General features: G+C 52.2%; 1 protein-coding gene across 1 annotated transcript; it reads right to left on the reverse strand.

The window, feature by feature from the left end:
• Positions 1 to 5,957: 5,957 nt before the first annotated feature.
• On the reverse strand, positions 5,958 to 16,874 carry CCDC124 (coiled-coil domain containing 124). The gene is made up of 5 exons (XM_052643708.1): positions 16,835 to 16,874; positions 10,920 to 11,089; positions 7,129 to 7,318; positions 6,517 to 6,631; positions 5,958 to 6,405 (listed from the first exon to the last, which is right to left on the reverse strand). The coding sequence occupies exons 2-5, from the start codon at positions 11,076 to 11,078 to the stop codon at positions 6,198 to 6,200; spliced, it is 672 nt and encodes a 223-aa protein (XP_052499668.1). The 5' UTR covers positions 11,079 to 11,089; positions 16,835 to 16,874; the 3' UTR covers positions 5,958 to 6,197.
• Positions 16,875 to 24,688: the final 7,814 nt, after the last annotated feature.

The following is a 24,688-nucleotide window of genomic DNA, read 5'->3' on the forward strand; positions in this document are numbered from 1 at the left end:
TGACAGGACACGCGTCATTTGGGGTGTCCCCCGCCCTTGAACCCCACCATTGCCCTGGAGAAGCCCCGGAACGCCCCCTCAGTCCCGCAGCTCATGTATCCCCAGTGTCATCCCACTGTCCCTTCTCTGATGCAGCCACATAATTCCATCGTCAACCATGTGACTGGTCACGTCCTGCCCCACATTACCGGCCACCTCCTCCCTGAACCAAAAGGATGATCCTTGTTCCTCCCCTCTTGCAAGGCCCACGTGGTCTGGTCTAACCCCAGCTTTTCAGCTGTCACCCTGTCCAGCCTTGGGGCCTTTGCATCTGCTGCTCCTTCTGCCAGGATCACCCTTTCCCAGCTCTCCTCACCCCCTATTGTCTTTCAGAAGCCCAGTCCAATGTCACCTCCTGCCTAGAGGGCTTCCTTATCTGGGCACATCAGCCTAGTTTGCTGTCCTCAATCCCTAGTGGAAGCGGTCGTCACTTACTCACCTTTGGCTTCCCCAGAAATGGGGAAGGGGAGAACGGGGGGCCCAGTGCCACCTGGGCCTGGCTGATGAGAGGAGATGTCCAACTCTGACCTAAGACCACCCCAGAAGTTACCCAGCTCCAAATAAAGGGATGGCATCACCCTCTGCCCAGTGATCCACCCCCAGGAAGCACCCCTAGGACATGGCACAAAAGATCCAGGATCTGATTCTGCAGGGGTATTGCCTAGGACACTGAAACTATAAACATAGTCAGGGCTCAAATGTTTCCCTTCTGAGGACTGCTGGTTTCCAGAATAACATGCCTCTGGGAAAAGTGATCCATGAGACCGAGTTTTTGGCCTGTTGGGCAGAAGCCAGGCAGGAGGTACAACTGAGTGTTCGGATGGCAAATAGATATGAAGGGCAAAGATGAGAAGTGGGGATTGAGGGAGGCATTGAGGGGCAGCCTAGGGCCAGGGACTGACCTTTTCTGTTATTAGCTTTCCTATAATGTTTTATTATCTTACTTGTTTTCAAAACCAAGGAGGAGGATAAAAGGCAAATTACTTTGTTGGAGGGTACAAAAGCTCAGACAAGGTGTGTGTGCCTCTAAGGTATGAAAAATGAAGCTGTGTTGAAGAATCAAATACTACCCCCAGGACTTGCCTCCATAAAATTACCCTCCAAAATTTTTCTACGTATCTACTATATGCTTATGTGCCCAGAGATTGAGGGGAAGCCTGGTGTAGGAGGGTCCTGGGTCTCAGGCTTGAGAGTAAGGAGCCCTAGAGGTTCCAGGAGAAGGAGGTGATGGCAGCTGGGATAGGCAGACATTAAATCATCTCAGCAGGATCAGGCCCATGGCAGAGAGTTTGGAGGGGCTTTAGGGGTTGAGAGAGACAGAGACAGCCACCCAGGGAGACAAAGAGAGAAGGCGGTGGAGGTGTCATGCCTTTGCTCATTGTATTGCTTGGCTAGGACTCCACCTCAGGGTGGTGTTCGAAGCCAGGATGGGAGATGGCAGGGGAGGGCACCAGTGTGCAGGCCTGTGGGGCACCAGAGAGATAAGAAACAAAGGAATCATCTATCTGAGAGGTCCCAGTGGCTTTCAGAAAGGCTCAAGGGACAGGCAGGGGATGGGGTTGGCCGGGAGGAGGAGGAAGTGGTCCGACCAAAATTAGAGCTGCTAGTAAAACCAGTGCACGGAATGGGCCACACTTAGAATAAAAATTATTCCATTGCTTAACTGAAAGTCAAGTTCAACTGGTGTGTCCTGTACCTTTTCTTCTAAATCTGGACATCTTAGATCCAGATTTCCTGGCTCAGCAAACCTGGGGTTTGCAGGTTGGCGGCTGGGGTGCCTTGAAGCTGTTCGTCCCCTCCCCGTAGCCACCCCTATACCCTACCGTGTTCCCTTCATAAGCTTCTCTTTGTTCCCCTCATACTGACCATGTCCTTTAGCTGCTCCCCCTGTTCCTCCTCCCTTCTCCTCCGTTGTTCCCTTTCCTCTACTATCTTCCTCATTAATCCCTCCTCCGACCTCATCCAGTACCCCTCTCCCCACCCCCTCTACCCTTTCCCGTGCCCCCCTACCTTCTCAGGCACCCACTCCGCCTCCTCTTTCCACCACCATTCTCCCCCGTTCCCCAGCCCCTCTCTCCGCGATCATTCTCTTCCCTGGCACCCACCTTCTCCAATCATCCCCACACACCGCCCCCCGCATCGATCCCCCCCAGGCGCACGAAGGGGAACCCCGGCCGCAGGCGCGGAGCCCCACGCAGGCGCAGAAACACCCGGTTTCCCCGAGGCTGCCGCCGCCCCCGCACTGCGGCCAGCGCGCCGGGTTGCCAGGGCGACGGCGAGAGCGGGAACCTGGGGAAGCCCCCACGCTCGCTCGCTCCCTCCCCCGCCCACGCCTCAGCGAACCCCACTCCAGTTTGAGCCGGTTTCCCCGCCCCGCCCCCAGTGCGCAGTGCGGCAGGTGAGGATTCCCTGGCCCACAGGGCGGGGGTCGGGCAGGGGTCGACGCATGCGCGCCGCGCGCGGTTTTTCCCTCCCCGACTCGAGCGCTACGGGAAAGCCCTGGCGCTGTAGTGACAACCCCCGCGCAGGCGCAGTGAGTGTCCGGCGTCCCCGCGGCCCCGCCCGGTCGTCCTGGCAACGCGTGGAGCGGGCTGGGAGCGCACGGAACTCCGGTCTCACGCCCCCTCCCGCGCACTGCGGCGAAGCCGGGGATTCCCTGTTGCCTGCGCGCATGCGCGAGCCCGGGATTCCGCGGGGGTGGGACCAGAAGATAGAAGTTTGTTTGAAACAGTCTTTGTTACCGCCGTCTTTGTGTCTGCGGAATGAAGGCAGTCCTCCTAGCTCCTGTCCTGAGTTTTACCTTCATTCTCTGGCCTACCAGCCATTCCCCTACAAGTCCCCAGCAGAGCTTGCCACGCACAGCTCTGGTACTCTTTCTACTCTGCTCACACATCACTATGGCTCTCCTTCGCCCGGGGGTAAAGCCCCATTCATCCCACCCTTGGCATCCAAAGTCCTATAGGCTCGGCTTGCTTCTTCCCTCCGATTACTCATCACTGGTTCCAGACTTTCCCTAATTCCTGGCCACAACAAATACCCCAAACCTGGCCATGCAGGAGGCTCCTTTGCCAAGACTTCTTCAGGATCTGCCCTTCCTAGGCACCATCTCCTAGATTCTCGAGGTAGCCTAGGCTTAGATACTGTTTTCAGTCCTATTTTATATAGGAAGAACCAGGCTCAGACCCATTAAGGCCTTGATCTAAGGCCCCCAGAGGTAAAGAGGCAGAGGCCTCCCTTTGTGGGGAGCCATCTGGGCTTCTCTGTTACTCAGCTGATACCTTCGAGCCCTAATTCTGGGCCCCACCTCCACACTGCTGACTGAGTGCTTTCTGAGTATGTGACACAGGCAGGCGCCTTTCTTTTTCCATCTAGAAAGAGGATCAGTGTAACAGGGGGCTGTCCCCAGGGCTCAGTGAAATGACATTTGTTGTTCAGTCGCCCAGTCATGTCTGACTCTGCAACCCAATGGACTGCAGCACACCAGGCTTCCCTGTCCATCACCATCTCCCAGACCTTGCTCAAACTCGTGTCCATTGAGTTGGTGATGCCATCCAACCATCTCATCCTCTGTGGTCCCCTTCTCTTTCTGCCTTCAATCTTTCCCAGCATCAGAGTCTTTTCCAATGAGTCAGCTCTTTGCATCATGTGGCCAAAGTATTGGAGCTTCAGCTTCAGCATCAGTCCTTCCAATGACTATTCCGGATTTATTTCCTTTAGGATGAACTGGTTTGATCTCCCTGCTGTCCAAGGGACTCTCAAGAGCCTTCTCCAACAGCACAGTTCAAAATCATCAGTTTTTCAGTGCTCAGGCTTTGTTATGTTCCAAATCTCACATCCACACATGACTACTGGAAAAACCATAGCTTTGACCATACAGACCTTTGTAGGCAAAGTAATATCTCTGCTTTTTAATATGCTGTCTAGGTTTGTCATAGCTTTTCTCCCAAGGAGTAAGCATCTTTTAATTTCATGGCTGCAGTCACCATCTGCAGTGACTTTGGAGCCCAAGAAAATAGTCTCTCACTGTTTCCATTGTATCCCCATCTATTTGCCATGAAGTGATGGGGTCGGATGCCATGATCTTCGTTTTTTGAATTCTGAGTTTTAAGCCAGGTTTTTCACTCTTTTTCACTTTCTGCCATAAGGGTGGTGTCTTCTTCGTAACTGAGGTTATTGATATTTCTCCCAGCAATCTTATCATGTGCTAGGCCAGGGTCCAGCATCCAGAGGATGTTTCTCACAGCTGGTCCAGTCCCCGACACCCCCCACCCTCAATGCTGCTCTCCAGACTCTGCTCCCTGAACAGCTCCTGCCCTCAAACCCCATGGGATCTTCCTGAGGTCCTTCCCGGACCCCTCACATGCCTCTAGTCCTGCCTCAAGAGTTGGCTCCTGAGGAAATCCCCAAACTAAGCCAGTGCTCAATATGTATGTTGGTTAGTTTTTATGTCAGCTGCTATTGTTTCAGGCTCCTGCTATACTGCACTTCAGCTGTACTCGATCATTAAAGACACCCCACCCCTGGCCCCGCTGAACTAGGAAGCCCTGTGTCTCAATTTTCCCCTCTGGAAATGGGTATCACAGGGACTTCCCTTGTGGCTCAGTTGGTAAAGAACTCGCCTACCAATGCAGGCAGACCTAGGTTCGATCCTTGGGTCAGGAAGATCTCCTGGAGAAGGAAATGGCAACCCACTCCAGTATTCTTGCCTGAGAAATCCCATGGACAGAGAAGACTGGTGGGTTACAGCACAGGGGGGTTGCAAGAGTCAAACATGACTAAGTGACTAACCAATAACAACTCTGTAGGAGTTGTGACCTCCAGGCCTTTGCACATGTGGTTTCTTCAGCCTTTTCTGCCCCTTGTCAGTGTGGAGAAGTCCCATACTTCAAGGCCCTCCCCTCATGAAGCCTTTTACCCCTCTACTTCCGGGCAGAGCCTGGCTCCCTTTGGCTCAGCCATGACCCCACACAGATGGGGCCATCTATAAAAATCTGCATCTGAGACCTGATGTCAGGGAGATGAAGCGTTCTTGGCAGGAAGAACTATGCATGTAAGCCATGAGGGGTAACAAGCCTGCTGTGCTGGAGAAGTTGAGAACAAGCAGATGATGGGGCTGGAGCTGGAGGGTGGCGGAGGGTGAGGGGATGGGGGCCAGTGGTGCAGAGAAGAAGTCACTTGGGTGGAAGCCCATAGTAGTGACATAGTAAATGCCTGGACCCCGCCCCACACACTTGGGCCCCGCCCCACACACTTGGGCCCATCTCCCAGCTGTCCTTCCTCTCCACTGGCTCCCTGAGGTCAACTAAGCCTTAGGAAGCCAAAAGCAAGTTGAGCTCTCACCCAGCCCTTCCGCCTCCGACTGGACACTCATTCCTACCCAGATCCACCTGCCCACTCCAGCTTCCAGGGCCTTGCCTGCCCAGCGCCCTGCCTCTGCAATGGAATCTGACTCATTTCCCACAAACGCCTGCTCTAAAGAAACCCTCCACCAGAAAGCCTGCCCAGGACTTGACCCAGATGCCTCCCGTGTTGGAATAACAGCAGAGCAGCCTACATCTCCTGACCTCAACACAGTATGTGACCTGGCTGCTGATTCAGGACCAGAATCTGAGGATGCCAACAACTCACCTCCAACTCTCCTCTGGTTCTATCTCTGCAGTACTGTGTGACCTGAGGCCAGTGCCTCAACCTCTCTGAGCTACCCCTTTGCAGCAACCCAGCAAAGCTTCCAAGAGATAATGGTATAGGCCTCTCACTGGCCCACTGGCCCAGGCAGAAGCAGAACACTGTCTGCTCTACACTATCTCACCTAGCCTGCTAGGACAGGAGCGCTTTGGGGGCCCCCTCGTTCCAGCTCTCCTCTCCCACCCCCCACTCACGCATCGACCCATACCCATGCAGACTTCAAGTGCACACTCTGCCGGTGAGGCCACCTTTATTAGGCACTCGGCCCCAGGATTCTGGCGCGCGCAGGAAGGGCAGGGGTGTCACTGCAGCAGGGGCCCTGTAGCGGGAGATGTGGCCAGTGATGCCACCGAGCCCCTAAGACACACGCCATGGCCCCAGGTATCTCTGTAGCCCTTGGAGCTGACCCAGCGGGATGGCGTGTGGGACTGCGACCCTGGCCGCCTGCGCGGGCGGCTCCTCCAGTTCCAGGCTCACTTGGGGGTGTTGAAGGGCACCGCCCGCTGGTTCATGGGATTATCCGGTGAGCGCAGCCACTCCTTTTTGAGCATCTGCTTCAGCTGCGACAGCCGCATATTGGGATTTTCTTGCTTAAGCCGCGGCAGCTGCGCCTCCTCAAAGGCAGTGAAGGCCGCCCGCATGCGGCGCTCCGGGTGTCTGTCCACCGCCTCCTCCGTCACGCTGGTGAAGACGCAGGCGTCAGGGGGGCTGGGGCGGGGGCTGCCCCGCCCCCGGGCCTAGCCCCACCCGAGGTTCAAGCCCCGCCCCCAAGGCCTAGGCTCTGCCGGGTACCTGAGCACAGCGATGGCGTCCTCGATGGTGCGCGCCTCCACGCTGCCCTCCTCCAGCACGCGGCGGTTCACGTTCTCCTCCAGCGGCACCTCCAAGTGGCTTTTGGCTTTCTCGGCTGCGGGCAGGAGCGGCAGGGGAACAGAGACATGAGCAGAGATGCTGAGTTCCAGGGAGATGAGAGAGAACGGAGGGGACCAAGTAGGGGAGAAAGGGAGGCAGGCAGAGGATTGGATGGAAACGCGACCCCTTCCCCAAGTCCCACCTATCGGGGTGGGCCAGTCCTACCCCTTAGCCCCCGACTTACTGCCCTGCAGCCCACCACTCAGGAGACACCTCCTAAGCCGCTGCTGTCTCCTCGCCTCGGGGCACCATATCAGCCTTGGGGACCCGGGAGAGCACAAGCTAGGGTCGGGTGCGGCGTAAGTAATTACACACGTGCGTGCCTATACCATCTGTGTTCAGAGCCAGACCTGCCGAGACCCCACCCTTGCAGAGCCCACACAGCTTCTCTGGACGTGAGGAGGCGGCCCTCTGGACTCAGTCCAGGGGGTGCGCCCACTGCCTCTCGTTTCTCAGGTAAAAGGGCAGCTCCAGCGTGGGCCCAGGCCCCACCTGGGTCAGGGCTTTCCTTGTGCTGATGGTCTCGGCGGAGAGTCTCCTCAATCTGGGCGCGGGTGACCTTGCTGGAGGCGGCCGCCCGGGAGGCCTTGCCACCCTTGAGCTTCGAGTCTTCCTCCTCCAGCAGCCGCTGCGTCTCCTTCTTGCGCTCCAGCTGCTCCAGGCGCCGCTTCTCCTTCTCCTCCTGAGGGATGGAGAGTCAGGCATGGATCCTGCCCCAGTGGCATGGGGTCCGGTTCACATCCCAACCCATGTGATGGAGACTCTGCTGTGTGTTAGACACCATGCTGGTCGTAGGGGACACGGGAGCACCATGGGCCTACCTGGGGGCTCCCATCCTACATGTCTATGGCAACCTTAGCCAAAGCAGTGAGGTGGATGGCTCTAGAAGAAAAAGTGATGCCTAGGCTGGGGAAGCGGAGGGTCCTTAGTGGGAGGAATGGCAGGTCCAAAGGTCCTGAGGCAGGAACCACCTAGCATGACAGGGACGGCAAAGAGTTAGAGTGAGGAGGGGAAGTGTGAAGGGAGAAGAGGTGGGGAGGGCAGAGGTGGGACCACGGGGAGCCTCAAGGGCATGGGGAAGGGTTTGTACTGGATTCCAAAGGCGACAGGAGCCACTCGAGGGTCTGGACCTGTCTGCCGGCTGGGGCAGTGGTTCTTTTACGGGCCAGCAGACCTTGGGGAGGCACTGCTGAAGTGTTCCCAGCTGAGCGTCACAGAGGCTGGGGCTGCTCCCACGCTGGCTCCCCAGGAAGGTTCTGATGCCAGCTGGTCGAGGAGACGTGTAGCCTACAGTACTTGTCCTCGGCTGCTGGCCCTCCACTGCTCTGGGGACAGCATGAGGTTCTGCTTCATCTGTAGTACGGTGTGGCCTCAGGCTTGAGATAGTCTCCTGCCGCCCACCCAGCACCCCCACAGAGCGCTGTGCTGCAGGCATCCTCGCCTGCCCACCCACTGCCTGCAACTCTGCCATCCGCCCTCCGTGCCTTGGAGATGGTCTGTGTGCTGGGAGTGGCCCCTGTGACAGGACTAAGGGCCCCAGAAGAGGGGTTCCTGAGGACACGTACTGGGCCTCTGACCTCCAGCCTGCCTGATTGATAGGAAAGGAGGAAGGTTTAAAGGTCAAGGCTGTTTGGACACAGCTGCTGGGCTCCCACATCTGTGGGCAGGTGCCTAGGGTAGGGCCATTGAGCTCTGAGTCTCAGTTTCCCCACTGGTCCCCGTGAGGCTCCTGGACCGCTGCGTGGTGTATGTACAGCCCATGTTTACCCTGTCCACAACACAACCCTGCCTTAGGGCCTTTGCACTAGCTGTTCCCCACACTTGCAGCGCCACTGCCAGCCTCCTCTCCTGGTTAACTCTGGCTCCCCCTGAGCTCCTGGCTCCCTATCCACCTGCTCTACCGCATGGCTCTTTCCTGTGTCCCACAAAATCCCTGTTTCTAGTCTTTCGATCATCTGGCTTATCCCGGAGGCAGGCCCTGGCCCAGCACACAGTATGTGCTTAAGTAAAAGTGTGCCGGACGAATGAATGAATGAATTCCAGAAGGCTCCAAGAACCCAGGAAGGGCATGCAGACTGTGGCCATGAGTCTCTTGGGACGTGGGACTGAGGAGCACACATAAGCATTTACACTCTGACATTCAGCAGAATTTTTCTGGAAAAGTCACTCCCAGTTTTTTACAAAGGGCAATTAACAATTGGCAGCATCTGGTGACGGGTGAAGGATGAGGCCACTGGTGGAATATTCCGGAGCCATCAAAAATGAGCCTCATAAATAATCGAGATGGAACCCAGAGAGTCACGTGCTGATCGCCGAGTTGCTTAATATGGAACAAATGGAGACAAAATGCTACCCTCCAGGCAGGGCGATGAATTACGGCCCAGCTTGAGGCCGATGCCTGGCAGCAGGGAGAAATCTGGCTGCAAGATCCCCCTTAACTGAGGACATGGCCTTTAGGGTATGGCACTGGGTGAGAAGAGCCTTTGGTGTCACATGGTGGCGGGGGAGGGGGGGGGGAAGGGGGGGTTGCTGCTTTTTTTAGTGCTTTAGAACAAACACGGATTTTCTTTTCATAGAAACTATCTTTTTAAAGCAACTGTCACGTAAGAAAGAAGGACCAGGTGTGCTCTGTAGACTGTGGGCCCCCTCACCCATCAGCAGGAAGAGGGATAAACAGAACCCAGAAAGTCAGCCAGTGGGGAAGAAGAACCATCAGAGGCTCCATGTAGAATACTCAGGGGGGAGAGTTCCCTGGTGGACTATTAGGATTCAGCACTTTTGCTGCTGTGGCAAAAAAAACAGGAGGGGGGACTGTCCGGGAGGGGCACGGGGGCTGGGAATGTTCTAGAGACCAGGGGCTGGCAAACTGTGGCCTGTTTTGGTTAAGTTGTGGTCTATCTGCATTCGGTGGCCTCTGCTACAACCACAGGTCGAGTGGCCTTGAGAGCCCGTCTAGCCCCTACTGCCTTTCCGGCCTCCGCCTGTGCGTCCTTCCAGGTATGCAACACAGGTGATGGGGCAGGCAGATGCTCCCTGGGCCACACCCCTGGGGCAAGGACACTCGCTGCAAACCTGAAGGCAGACGCCCAGCCTGGCTCCGGTCCCCACTCACAGCCCTGTGCCTGGGGCTTCCTGCCTTGTCTGTGCCTCAGTTTCCTCACCTGGAGGATGGGAAGCCCAAGATGCAGGCCTGGGGAGGGCTCCTGTGCTGGGCTGGGCTGCTGCCTCTGGGACTGTGGAAAGGTCTCTGGCTTTTCTGTCTAGATAACAGATCCTTGGCAGACGCTGGTTTTTCTTTTGGGTTTTAACTTTCCTGTGTTGTCAAAATGTTGACAGTCAAAAAAGACAGGGGCTCCCCTGGCAGTTTAGTGGGACTCTGCACTTCCACTGCAGGAGGCACGAGTTGGTAGGGCAACTAAGATCCTGTGAGCCTCCCCCCCCAAAAAAAAAGAAAAAGAAAATTGAAAGATGTCCATGGACCCAGAATGTAGCATGGGGGCGGGGAGATTGGGGAGGGGGGAGGGAATCAGTGATATTCAATTCCAGCTAAAAACAAGGCAGGACTCGTCTTTCCCTACACAGAAAGACAGTGGGAAAAGCCCACAAAAGCACCCAGGCTCTCCCAGAACTGGGCACGCACGGACGGTGCGTCACCACTGCAATGCTAGAGCCTGTCAGTCCTGGATCCTGGGACCCACCCAGGCGAGGAGGACAAGCGGCTTAGAATGGTTTCTGGCGCCACCTACTGGACCAAGTCAGCATCAGCCCTGAACCTTTCATCAATGAAGCACCCACTGTGTGCCAGGCACTGGGGCCCAGCAGAAGCCAGTCAACTATCCCTGCCCTCTTGTGATTTTATAAACACCTGGAAGAACCGCGTCAGCAGGTCAGAAACGGGACCTATCAGTGTGTCTCAGCCTCGGCACCGCTGGGTGTGGAGCACCCTCCCGTAGCTCGGCGCACCGAATGCCCGCTGTGACAGCTAAACCCGTCTCCAGCTGCTGCCAGGCATCCCCTGCGTGCTCAAGGGTGAGGCACTGCCAGTCTTGTCTAATCCTGGCATCCCATGAAGGAGAGAAACTAACCCATGGAGTGCTTGTGATTCCCTAAACGTGCCAAATCCCGGCCTCCTCCGTGGCCCTGCACAAGCCCTCGCCTCTGCTCCAGTCTCTCCCTGCCGCGCTCCCCGCCTCGCCCTTCAGGCCAAAGACCCGGGGCGTCCCGCCGCCTCCCGCCCTGCCCCTCCTGCCCCGCCCAGGGCGGGGCGAGGCCCGGGCCCCCACCTTGCGCTGCTCCTTCCTCATGACGTGTTTGTCCTCGTCCTTCCAGTACGCATCTTCCAGCTCCTTCTGCTTCTTGGCATCCGCCGCCGCCTTGGCCTCAGCCCTCCGTGCCCGGGCCGCTGCCGACTTGGTGTTCTCGCCCTGGAACTTCTTGGGCATCCCTCAGCAGGCTGTGAGACGAGGGCAGGGAACAGTGAGTCAAGGGCATCCACCGTCCAGAGCCTCACACTCACACCTCTGCAGCCGTGACCCCCTTGGGGCCTCAGTGGCTTCGTCTATAAAACCAGGGCTTCAGACTCACTAATCTCTCTTTCAAAAAAACTCTGAGGTGAAGTTCACATAATACACAAGGAACCGTCTTAAAGTGCCCACATCAGCGGTATTTAGCACGCTCACAATACTGTGAAAACCGTCGCCTCTATTTAGTTTCAGAACATTTCCACCATCCCCAAAAGGAGACCTGACCCCATCAGCCACCACTCCACATCCCCCGTCCCCCAGAAACCACTAATCTGCCCTCTGTGGACTTGCCTCTTCCGCACTTCTTTCGCTTAGCATCGTGGTTTCGAGGTTCATCCACGTTTGAGCATATGCCAGTGCTTATGTCTGAATAATATTCCACTATATGGACGGACCACATTATGTTTATCCATCTGTCCACGATGGTGGACCTGTGGGTGGTTTCTACTTTTCGGCTCTTACAAGTCATGTTGCTATAGATCCTATGGGCCAGTCTGAGAGGACCCTCCCACCCTGCAACCTCTGCGGCCTCACTCCTCTGATCCCACAGCTGAATGCCCCTCGCCCTGGGTAAGCAGTTCCCCCCTGGCTAAGCAGAGCCCAGTGACCCAGCCCAGGCTCACACAGGCATGAGAAGTTCTAACCGCCGTAAAGCTGCTGTCCAGTGTGGGCGCCTGCTGTGTGTGAGCCCCGCGCGGAGTGCTGGGGTGATCACGACACACTCAAACGGGAGGAGCCACCTTCCCCACACCTGGCCCCCTACTAAGCATTTTATATGGCCCAATGTCATCAAATGCTCCCAAAGCCTTAAACCGGCTTCCTAGGCAGCTCAGTGAATAAAGAATCTGCCTGCAATCCAGGAGATGTGGGTTCAATCCCTGGGTCAGGAAGATTCCCTAGGGGAGGGCATGGCAACACACTCCAGTATTCTTGCCCGGAGAATCCCATGGACAGAGGAGCCTGGAGGGCTATAGTCCATTGGGTTGCAAAGAGTCGGACACGACTGAAGCGACTTAGCACACTGGCACACAACACAAAGTCTTAAACACAGGGACTGTCCTTATTCCCTTTTGAAGATGGGGAAGTCAAGGTACCTAGCCAAGTTGCACAGAACTGAGCCTCGGGTCTCACCTCCAAAGCCTGCCTTTCAGGTGAGGAAGGGAAACCAAGAAATTAAGAGTACCCTCCCTCCAGAATGCTGACACAAGCACCGTGAGGTCATGGCAAAGCCTTCAGCTCTCCAAGCCTCAATTTTCCTCATCTGGGAAATGGGCTGGTGTTCCTCATTCCTGAGTCATTTTCTTCCCACTGAGAATCTCCAGCTCAGTCCCTTACTGAACCTTGGAGAAGTAGGCCCAGCAACCAAGAAAGAAGGGGAGAGAATGTGGAGTCCATCCTGACTCAGGACCACCAGGTAACCCACCCCCACCAACCTCCTAGCTGTGTGGCTTATGGAGGAGGGGAAATCTACCTCTGAGCCCCTCTGGAAACTCTTAACATCAGCTCCCACTTGCAGCAGCTGCAATGCTTTACACACAGTATCTTACTGAATTCTCACAACCCTGGCAGGTGATGGCCAAGCTGAGACCTGAAAGATGGACTGGAAGCAGCCCTGTGGGAATGAAGGGCTGAGACTCCTGGACAGAGGGCCCAGGATGTGCAAAGACCCTGTGGCAGGAAAGTCACACACTAGAGAAAGCATGGAAGCCACTGAGGCCAGTGTGGGTGAGTCAAGAGTTAGGAGAAGGGAAAGATGGGGAGGGGAGGTGGGCGAGGAGAGAGAAGAAGGGAAGGGGGAGAGAGAGACTGGGAGGGAGGAGGAGGCAGGGAGTGCTGGGGGGTGGGAGGGAGGCGAGGGGACAGGGAAGGTGCTGCTGCTGCTGCTGCTGCTAAGTCACTTCAGTCGTGTCCGACTCTGTGAGACCCCACAGACGGCAGCCCACCAGGTTTCCCCGTCCCTGGGATTCTCCAGGCAAGAACACTGGAGTGGGTTGCCATTTCCTTCTTTTCCTTCCTTTCAGGCATGAAAGTGAAAAGTGACAGTGAAGTCGCTCAGTCGTGTCTGATCCTCAGTGACCCCATGGACTGCAGCCTTCCAGGCTCCTCCGTCCATGGCATTTTCCAGGCAAGAGTACTGGAGTGGGGTGCCATTGCCTTCTCCGACAGGGAAGGTGAGAGGCTGATAGATCAGGATCTTAGGGGTAAGGAAGAACAAGGATTTTATTCTCTGGGCACCAGCGAACTTTTGGGCAGCTCTGAGCAGGTTATGAACACGTTCTGATTTATGCTGTCATTTGGGTGGGCGAGGGGCTGAGGGTGGCAGTCAAATGCTGAGCAAATTAGGATGGTGCTATGGGTGGAGCCAGAGGTTTGGAGGCAGATGGAGCTGGGCAAAAACTGGAACGCTGACTGACCGATGTTGCAGTCTAAATTATGTCATCCCCTGTCAGCAGCAAGGCCAGGTACTTGTCTTCCATTTTACAGAGGAAGAACCTGAGGCTTTGAGAGGGTGACACGCTCAAGGCCATCCTGTGGCTTAGTGGAGGGGCCCAGATTCCCACTCAGGCCCAGCCCCTCAGTCCCAACTTCGTCCTGTCTTGGACCTAAGTCCTCACCCCAGGCTGCCAGCTGGCCCTTCAGGGAACATCAAGGCAGATCGGGTCTCTGAGGCTGCTGGTGCCCCTGACACAGGGAGGTAGTCCCACCAGGCTGAGATGGGGGACTGAGTCCTACGGGGAAGAGCAGGGCAAAGTTGGGGAGATCAGTGGACCCAGGAGACTCTGGGTTGAGTCCTGGCTCTGCAGTTGTGGCTGACATGCTCCCCTGAGCCTCAGCTTCCTCATCTGAGAAGTAGGGTTGATTACAGTCCCTCTATGCACAGGATGTAAGACCTGCCACGGCTGGGCTGAGTATGCCAGCCTGATCCTCATCCTGCTCCTGAGCCCCCTAACTCATTCATTACTGAGCATCTACAATGTACCCACCAGAAAACCTTTCTGGACTCCCCAGGAGAGCTCTAAGAAGTCGGTGGGGATCACAGTTTCAGTTGAGGAAACTCCCCCATTTCGCCCTCACTCTCTCAGCAGCAGCCACACCAGCTGCCTTGCCTTTTTTCAAACCTACCATGCAGGTTCCTACCCCAGGGCCTTTGCACTTGCTGTGCCCTCCACATTTGTTCCTCTTTTTACCCAGTTAATTTCAACTGAAACTTCAGGGGCCCGACTCCAAAGTGTTGCCACCTTCAGGAACCCTTTCTGGAAACTCCCCTTGACTCTCAGATGACAAACTTTCTCTTGAGTTACTTGTTTGGCTTGCTATCTTATGTTCATTTACAGGATTATTGAACAAATGAAATTAAAAGATGCTTGCTCCTTGGAAGAAAAGGTATGACAAACCTAGATAGTGTATTAAAAATCAGGGACATCACTTTGCTGACAAAGGTCCATACAGTCAAAGCTAAGGTTTTTCCAGCAGTCATGTATGGATGTGAGAGTTGGACTGTAAAGAAGGCTGAGCACCAAAGAATCGGTGCTTTCGAACTGTGGTGTTGGAGAAGACTCTTGAGAGTCCCTTGGACAGGAAGAAAATCAAACCAGTCAATCCTAAAGGAAATCAACCCTGAATATTCGTTGGAAGGACTGATGCTGAAGCTCCAATACTGTGGCCTCCTGATGCGAAGAACTGACTCACTGGAAAACACCCTGATGCTGGGAGACACTGAAGGCAAGGGGAAAAGAGGGTGGCAGAGGATGAGATGGTTAGATATCATCACTGACTCAATGGCCATGAATTTGAGCAAACTCCAGGGGATAGTGAAGAACAGAGGAGCCTAGCCTGCTCCAGTCCATGGGGACTCAAAAACAGTCAGGCAAGACTGAACGACTGAACAACCATCTTCCCCACTAGGCTGAGAGCTCTGCAAGGGCAGGGCTGGGACTGCCTTGATCAGTGTCCTGTATAATGGGAGCTCAAAAAATGTTTTGAGCAAATGAATAAACCAGCATTTATTTCCAGGGTGCCCTCAGTATTTACTTCACACCCTGTGTTGTGTCCAAGCTCAGCTTCTCATTTCTCTTCCCACTCACTTTCCTCCCAGCCTCTGAGCCTCTTCTCTAGCTGTGCCTTCACCTGATACGCCCATCCCCCTCCTCCTGTGAAAACCCTGTCCACTCACAGCAACTCAGATGGGGCATCCCTTCCCCTCCCCCTGTTGCTTAAGACTCTGATTCCATCCCAAAACCTGAAAAGGGCTTTTTTGACCCCCTCCTTCAGGCCAAGACTGAAATAGTTATGTCCCTCCAAAATTTACACGTTGATTTTGTGACTAACACTCACTGTAACTGTATTCAGAGACAGGACATCTGAGGAGGTGATAACGGATAAATGAGGTCATAAGAGTGGAGTCCTAATCTAACAGAGATGGTGTCCCTTCAAGAAGAAAAAGACACCAGAATTTGCTCTCTTCACCCTGTGAGAACACAGTGAGGTGGCCATCTGCAATTCGGGAAGAAGCCCACACTAGGAACCAGACTGGTCGACAACTTGATCTTAGACTTCCTAGCCTCCACAACTGTGAGCAAATACATTTCTGCTGTTTAAGCCACCCAGTCAGTGGTATTTTGTTATAGTAGCCAGAGCTGATTAAAACAGACAGCTTTTCTTCTGTTTAAGAAACACACACACACTTTGTCATTCAGTAAACATGCACTGCTGGATGGACAGGGAGGCACGACCTGCTGTGGTTCACAGGCTGCAAAGAGTCAGACATGACTGAGCAACTGAACCGAACGTGCACTGCAGCACCTACTATGAGTGGGATGCTGGGAAAAGAGGCACTGCTGATGGGCTTCCAGACTAAATGGGATTCCCAGGCTGGGTGGCATACAGACAACAGGAGTGTTAATTCCAGATGAGAGCTGTGATGGGGCCAGGCAGGTGGCAGGGGAAGTCGGGAGGGAGCTTCTGACCCAGGGGGTGTCAAAGTGCTTCCTGAAGGAGACATCAAAGGAAAAACTTAAGGGTGTGGGGAGACCCAAGCCCCCAGTGGTCGGGGGGAGGCAGGCTGGGTAGAGCGGACTTCTATTCCAGGGTAATGGGAAGGTGCCAAGGACCTCAGAGCCCTCTGGGGCTGCTGAGGTGGTGAACGGACGACTGAGAAGCACGAAGCTCAAGCAGGAGGGTAAAGTAGAAGCTCAAGCAGTTTTGGCTAGCGCAGGGAGTACACTTAGGAGGGAATCAAGACCCACGTGGTTGATTAGATGTGAACGTAAGACAGAATAAAACATGAAACTCAACACCGCCTCCTCCAAGAAATCCTCCAGCTACCCCTTCTAGGCTCCTCCAGCCCGTCGTCCCTCTCTCCAGCTCCGATCCTATTGCATGAGGCCAGGGATGTCCGTACCCAGCTCTGTCACCCCCAAGCCTGTAAGCTGCTCAGGAGCACGACCAGAACTAAGTAGCTTCGAACACGACGCTGTCCCGCTGGATCTCAGTCGTCCGCTCCGGGAAATGGGGATAGCCCCCGCGGGAACCCGGGAGACTGGAGGTCGGAAGTGCGTTCGTCTCTGAGAACCCCACCTCCAGCCCTCCCGGGGAGGTGGTCTCAGGTCCTGCTACCCCGCGGGGCTCACCCGCACCCCGCCCCCCGGCTCCGCCCGCGCCGCTGCCGCTCCTACCTCCTTCCCCCGGCGCCGGCCCGGTCGCACCTCCGTGACGTCACCGCGGGGCTTGCGCATCGACGCCCCCAGGCGGCGCGTGCTGATTACGTCTAGGGTTCGTCGCCATCTTGGTAGAGGAAATGCTGCGTTGATCTCCAATCCAAATCAAGGGCGTTAGCTATTTGTTTTTGTCTTCAAGAAGCGAATATTTTATAAATCCTCATCTCTTCCGCTCATTTCATATACTAACTAGTCAGGAGAGGGGAGCAGAAACTACAAACTGGACCATTGTCCTTACCGAGATGGCCGTTGCCCAGAAGAAAAACGGCGTCCTGGGTTTCACACGTGGGTCTGGAGGCGTCAGTCCAGAGTTGCTTGGCCGGCAGGGCGCGCCAGAATCCGTGGTCCCCGCGTGGCCGGTATAAGCGCTTCGCTTGTGGAAGCCTCCTAGGCCCTTTGCCATCGCTTTGTGCTTGCTCTCCTACTCCTGTCTGCCTCCCTACTGCGAAGCTTAAGCGGTAGGGAGCAGAAGAAAGGGACAGAGAAACTAAAACACTGCGCCGTCCAAGTCGAGGAGACAGGCTTACAGACCAGGAATGGAATTCGAGCAAAATGTAATCGAAGGACTCAACGTTCCTAGTGAACCGTTCCTCTGGGATTGCTGTCCACCACCCCTGCACACACCTTACCCTTTTTATTCAGCAATTAGGTTTGGGGCGGGGCGCAGTTTGTCGTAGGCACCTATGCTTAAGATTTTCTGCAGTGTCCTCATCTATAAAAACGGTAGCAGTAGGGGTCTGAAAATGATTACAGGGGGTCTAGCTATAGCGGGGATTTGGGGGATTTAGACAGGACGATTTAGGCAGGACCACAGAGTCCATTCTTCAAAAAGCAACACCAGTGACATTGCTGGGACCTAAGTGGGACTGTATATCTCCCTTGCTCTTCAGCCTCAGATGGTTCCCCACTGCCCTGCAGGACTCACCGCACCTTCCCATCTCATCTGCCGCCTCTTTATTCTCTCTCAGCTCCAGCCACACCAGGCTCCTTTCTCCGATTTGCCAGGCACAGTCCTGCCTCAGGGAATTCGCCCTCAGCTTTCCCCATGGACTACTCCCTCACTTCCTTCAGGCCTTGGCTCAGATGTTCCTTTCTGAGAAAGACCTCGGACCTCTCCAAGTAGTTGGTGCCCCACTCCCAGCCCTCTTTTTATTTCCTGCATCGCATCAACTTGCTTTGTTGGTTTGTTTCTTTTCAGTCTCCCCTTTGGCTATGATGTCTGGGAAATGGAACCTGATATCACCTGATATGATATTTGTCACCAACAAGAACGGGCTCAGCATCAACATTTATCATTGTTCAGTATTGGGTGGGGTGTGGAGATGCCAAAGGCAACACCCAATTAAGCTTCTGCTGGTAAAGAGCCAGGTTTTTTTAAAAAAATATATAATATATTTTTTAAATTTCAAAAAAAGAGCCAGACTTGTCACACCTTCCTGAGGACAAGGAGCCTCTTAGATCTATTGACATAACTGAGGGGGTGCAGGTCGAGTGAATCGTTCCAGAACAAGCTAAGTCTTCTGCAAGGTGACTTCTGCCACCTCCCAGGCTAGAGGTCATGTCTCCCAACCCTAAGGGCTCTTTACTTCTATTGTTCTGACATTCTACAGCTCTTAGGTGCTCACTGCTGCTGGTGCTGCTTGGTGCTAAGTCGCTTCAGTAGCGTCCGACTCTGTGCGACCCCATACACGGCAGCCCACCAGGCTCCCCCGTCCCTGGGATTCTCCAGGCAAGAACACTGGAGTGGGTTGCCATTTCCTTCTCCAATGCATGAAAGTGAGAAGTGAAAGTGAAGTCGCTCAGTCATATCCAACTCTTCGAGACCCCATAGACTGCAGCCTACCAGGCTCCTCCATCCAGGCAAGAGTACTGGAGTGGGTTGCCATTGCCGTCTACCTTAGATGCTCACATTCTCAAGTAAATATTGAGGATCTACTGTGGGCCTGTGTTGGGAAGACAGTGGTGAATGAGATATCACCTTCCCTAGTCTCCTGGGACTCAGAGTCAGGAAGTCATACAAAAAATGATTCTAACCTTGGCTGGAAGTTGTGCCCCTTGTTGAGTGGGTTACAGAAGTCTGCAGGTAGATTCTTCATGACACACAAGGTTTTATTTGATACAATGAAAACTTTGGTTTCACTGTTATATATTTGTATTTTCATATATCCGTAGTGCCTACTCACATACAGAGATATATTAGCAAATCCTGCACTGCAAAGTGATACGTGAATAATGTACACAATGAGGAAAATTCGAATTTGGGTCTTGGTTTTCCTGTAGAATGACTGTTACTTGATGTGAAGATAAACAGATGGTGTCTTTGGTCCCTCAATTTTTGTTAACTCTCATGCTTTTTGAAATGTTCCCAAATTTTTTTTTGAAAGAAACCTTTACTTTTTTAAAATTTGTTAAACAATTTTATTTTGTTAGCTGCATCAGGTCTTAGTTGGGGCAAGTGAGATCTATTTCCCTGACCGGGGATCAAACCTGGGCCCCCTGCATTCAGAGCTCAGAGTTTTGGCCAATGGACCACCAGAAAAGTCCCAGAGATCCATTACTTTAAAAAATTAATAAATCCTTAATAGCCATTGTTTATTGCTGTGAAAATAGTTTCTTACCTATATGACTTAAATCTTTTCTCTAGCCAGTCGTGGTTTTACCTTTCTCAAACTCAGAGTAACACTGATTTTGGCCGTGGGTGCAGCAGTGAGCAGCAGCTGGAAGCAAGGTCTTGGTTTCCCAGACCAGGAGTTCTAGCCACTGGACCACAGGAGACAGCAATTAGGGCTAGAGTCCCTAGTCTTTTCCTGCCTAGCCAAGAACGGATTCAATCGAGGAGGCAGAACGTAAAGAATAATGTAAAAAATTTATTGAAAAGAAAAGTACATGTGGAAAGGGGCATGGGCAAGCTCAGAGAGAGAGCTGTGCCTTTGGGAAGTTTAAATCCTATTTTCTCCATCTGTGTCTTCCCTCAGGCCATCACCTTTTTTGTCCCTGCTGGTTAATTTGTCTCAGGACCCTCCCCTGGAGTGCGCATGTGTACCCTCGCCAAGATGGGTCTTGAAATGAAGGCTTCTGGGAGGAGCAAGACTCATTACGGCCTGGAATTACCCTCTGACTTTTGACTCCAAGGAGCCTTTCTGCACAGGTGTAGTGTCTCCCTTATCAGGCAGGGATTCTTCCTTTGTCCATGCCATGATTATTCCCTTAAGGTAGGAGACAAAGCCTGGCTATTACCCTGTTTTTGTTGGCTGTAAATTCTTCAACTGGAGCCCACCCATATCTCATCTCAGGGAATGCCAAGGGGAAGGTGGCTGATTGTAGATGGCCAACCTGGAGCCCATCTATGTCTTACCTAAACATAACCCTGAAGATGTCTTTTATGCCTCAAATCCCTTTGGGCTTCCTTGCCTAGAATTCTCCAAATTTTAACTAATTTCAAACTGTTAGGAGAGCTTTTTCATTTACTAAATTTAGGATTAGTTTTAAAAGTGACAAATCAAAAAGAGAGCCACATTCCTCCATTCATTGTATTGAAATAAAATATGCTAAGATAAATGTCTTTCAGTGTATGGTCATCGTATACTTCTCAGGTTAAAAGAAGCACAGCCGCTTGGAAGCACAAAGATCACTTTTAAAAAAGCAGTTTCAAAAGTTTTTGTTTTGGAACCTGGTGGGCTACAGAGGGCAAAAGAATCGACCACGACTCAGCAACTAAACAACAAACACACATTTCTAACAGAAACTCTTAAGAAACTAGAAATAGGTGAGAAAATTCTCAGCCTAAACAAAGCAAAGCAAAAAGCCTAGATCCTAGAGCTGAATTATAAAGGGTTTAGGCAATAAAATGTCCCCAACAGTAGTGTGAGCAGTGAGCACACAAGAGGAGTAATTTTTAATACTCACTCAATAGAACAACTTTCTTGGAGAAGGCAATGGCACCCCACTCCAGTACTCTTGCTTGGAAAATCCCATGGATGGGGGAGCCTGGTGGGCTGCAGTCCATGGGGTCGCTAGAGCGTCGGACACGACTGAGAGACTTCACTTTCACTTTTCACTTTCATGCACTGGAGAAGGAAATGGCAACCCACTCCAGAGTTCTTGCCTGGAGAATCCCAGGGACGGGGGAGCCCAGTGGGCTGCCATCTATGGGGTCGCACAGAGTCGGACACGACTGAAGCGACTCAGCAGCAGCAGAACCACTTTCTGATTACATTCATAAATTAAAGGGAATAATACTGTTCAGAAAATAAATATAGTATAAAATCTATTGATCATTTTATATCTAATTATGACTGTAAAAGTATAAAGGAATTTTTAAGAAAAGACATCTGCAAAAGATACAGTTTAAGCAGCCCCAATTAACGTAAGTTTTCTTTGTTCCATAGTCTCAAAATAACTGAGGATTAATGAATTTCACTTTAAAACATACTTTTCAAATTCAGCAAGATATTTTATGTTCAAATATAAGAAGATTTTGTACTTTTCAAGCCAAAAAAGTTTGTACCTTGCAGTGAATACTTTGTTTCACTGATTTAGACATAAATAAAGCACATTGTGTGTCTTCACCTGATTTTAAAGAAGTATTTGTTTCTTGCATTCTAGATCCACAAATTCTTTTGTTTTGTTTTTTGTTGTTGTTCAATGAAAGGGCTGGAGAGAACAGTGGGGTTCTTGACTCAGTCACATGGGAGTCCTCCAGCACCATTGTTTATTTTCAATCGTTCACTGGATTCTGTAACCCTGTGTAAGAGCCAGAGCAGCAACAGCAGAATTTGTGGGAGCTTCAGCGACTGGTTTCTGGGGTCTCCGCTCAACTTATTGGACCCCATACCTGCAGAATGCACTTCAGACAGAAAGCAGCATGTCTCAGCTGCCATATTGCCATATTCCTGCTCTCTCCTTCACGTGTGACTCTCCATCACCATGACACTATAAACCTGGTCCTCCTTCTCTCCTCCCCGGAGGAGAAGTCACAGTTGCCTCCCTGTATTATGGTCCTGTATTATGTATGTGGTTAAGAGTCGACCTGCAAATGCAGGGGCCTTGGTTTCGATCTCTGGTCCAGGAAGATCTCACATGCCATGCAGCAGCTAAGCCCAGGTGTCACAACTACTGAGGCTTCCCCAGCTCCACGAGAGAAGCCAGCCCCTGGTCTGAGAAACCTGAGCAACCGCAATGAAGAGCGGCCCTTGCTCGCTGCAAGGAGACAAAGCCTTCACATAGCAATGAAGACCCAGTACAGGCAAAAATAAAAATAAATAAATCTTAAAAAAAATGATCTCGACTGAGGGACAACCTTATAGAGCTGTGCTGTCCATTAGAAATAAATGGACTTTCATGGTGGTTCAGCAGCGAAGATTCTGCGCTCCCAATGAAGGGGGACCAGTTCAGTCCCTGGTCAAGGGAACTAGATCCCACATGCTGCAACCAAGAGTGCATGCCCCAAGATGCCATGTGCCACAGCTAAGACCCGGCATAGCCAGTTACATTTAAAGAGAAGAAAGAAAGAAAGAAATGTAAGGTAAGCCTCCAATATGGCTTAAAACTTCCTAGGGGCTTCCCAGGTAGCTCAGTGGTAAAGAATCCGCCTGTGAGGCGGGAGATGCGGGTTCAGTCCCTGGGTCGGGAAGATCCCCTGGAGAAGGAAATGGCAACCCGCTCCAGTATTCTTGCCTGAGAAATCCCATGGACAGAGGTGCCTGGTGGGCTACAATCCATGGGGTCACAAAGAGTTGGACACCACTGAGCAACTAACAGCAGCAGGCAGGCACCACAAAAAGTAAAAAGAAACAGGGGGAATTCATTTCCTGATAGATTTCCCTTAGCCTAAAATAGCCAGGATATTATGACTTCAACAACTAATGGAATTCTAAAAGAAAGCATAGCAAAGATCTCAGAAACCTTCCAAATTCCAAGATTTAAACTTGCCAGTAGCCTTTATTGGGCGTGAAAAATCAAACCTCGCAAGGACCTGAAAGTTCTCTCATTGTGAGTAAACAGCAGACTGTCCTGTGTTGATGGTCCCACTCCCAGGCCTGAAGTCTACCCTGTCACAGGCCAATGTGACTAAATACTGGAGGAAACTCACAGGACATTCACACAGTATCACTGACGCATGCAAGCCGCTTTTCCATGCAAGTGGTCCAAGCATCACCTGAAACCTCGCGAGATGGTGTTCTGAAAAAGTCGTTAGAGGAAATTTGACCTTGAGCCTCAATGGAAATAGTTTCATCAGGCTCTGTAAATAACAAGCACAAAAGTAAGATTCTGGTGCAGACGGGAGGATCTGTGTTTTCCAATTAAAAACCCTATGTCATCTTATCCTGACCAGTGGATGTCCATTCCATTGGGAGACCTTAAGTTGAGGATTCTTGAAATTTTCTTGGACTCCAAAATCACTGCAGAGGGTGACTGCAGCCATGAAATTAAAAGACGCTTGCTCCTTGGAAGAAAAGCTATGACAGACCTAGACAGCGTATTAAAAAGCTGAGACATCACTTTGCCTACAAAGGTCCATTTAGTCAAAGCTATGGTTTTTCCAGTCGTCATGTATGATGTGAGAGTTGGACCATAAAGGAAGCTGAGCGCCGAAGAACCGGTGCTTTTGAACTGTGGTGTTGAGGAAAACTCTTGAGAGTCCCTTGGACTGCAAAGAGATCAAACCAGTCAATCCTAAAGGAAATTAGTCCTGAATACTCATTGGCAGGACTGATGCTGAAGCTGAAACTCCAATACTTTGGCCACCTGACACAAAGAACTGACTCATTGGAAAAGTGCCTGATGCTGGGAAAGATTGATGGCAGGAGGAGAAGGGGACAAGTGAGGATGAGATGGCTAGATGGCATCACCAACTCGATGGACATGAGTCTGAGCGAGCTCCGGGAGTTGGTGATGGACAGGAAAGCCTAGCATGCTGCAGTCCATGGGGTTGCAAAGAGTTGGACACGACTGAGCAACTTGAACTGAACTGAACTGCCTTTCCTGAATAAACTTACTTCTGTAGTAAAATAACTGGCTATTTTAAATGTCAGCACCCCTTACCCCCCACTCTGTAACCATCGGATCAAGCTGATGACTGCAGCTTTGGACAGCTTCCACCCAAAAATACAAGATTAATTTTCTGATTTCACAGCTTGTTTTTCGTCTTCCCCCTACATCAAATGGCTAAAAGTTTTCTCAGTATGCTCTTCCTCATCATCCTGCACTACAGATCTCCACGGTTTTCTTCTGCCACTTAAGTAGGAAAACAACTCTCTTGTGTGTTTCACAGACCACAGCTACTCTTCTGGAAAACAGCTGGGATTGTTGCACCTTCATTCCCCACCTGATTCTGCTGACAAAAATGTAACAACTATTCCTTTGAACAATTCAAAAGGTAGATGTTGAGGGTTGAATTGTTTCTCCCCCAAAAACCTGTTCAGATCCTAACCCCTGGCACCTGGAGATGTGACCTTATTTGGAAATAGGCTCTTTGCAGATATAATCATATTGCATTGAGGTCATAGTTGATTAGGATGGGCTCTAATGCAGTGATGGTGTCCTTATGAGAAGAGGAAAGTATGGTCGCAGACACGCAGAGGAAGACGGCCTTGTGAGGATGGAGGCAGATTGGAGTGATGCTGTTGTAAGTCAAGGAACTCCAAGGACTGCAGGCAGCCACCTCAAAAGCTAGGAGACAGGCCCGGAACAGTTTTCTCTCCCAGTCCCCAGAAGGATCCAGCCTGCTGACACCTTGATTTCAAACTGAGAAAGTCAGAATGTCAGCTGGCCAGAAAGTTTGCTGGGGCTTTCCCATAGCATCTTACGGAA

This window comes from Budorcas taxicolor, chromosome 7, assembly GCF_023091745.1.
Source record: "Budorcas taxicolor isolate Tak-1 chromosome 7, Takin1.1, whole genome shotgun sequence".
In the NCBI taxonomy this organism is placed as follows: Eukaryota; Metazoa; Chordata; class Mammalia; order Artiodactyla; family Bovidae; genus Budorcas; species Budorcas taxicolor.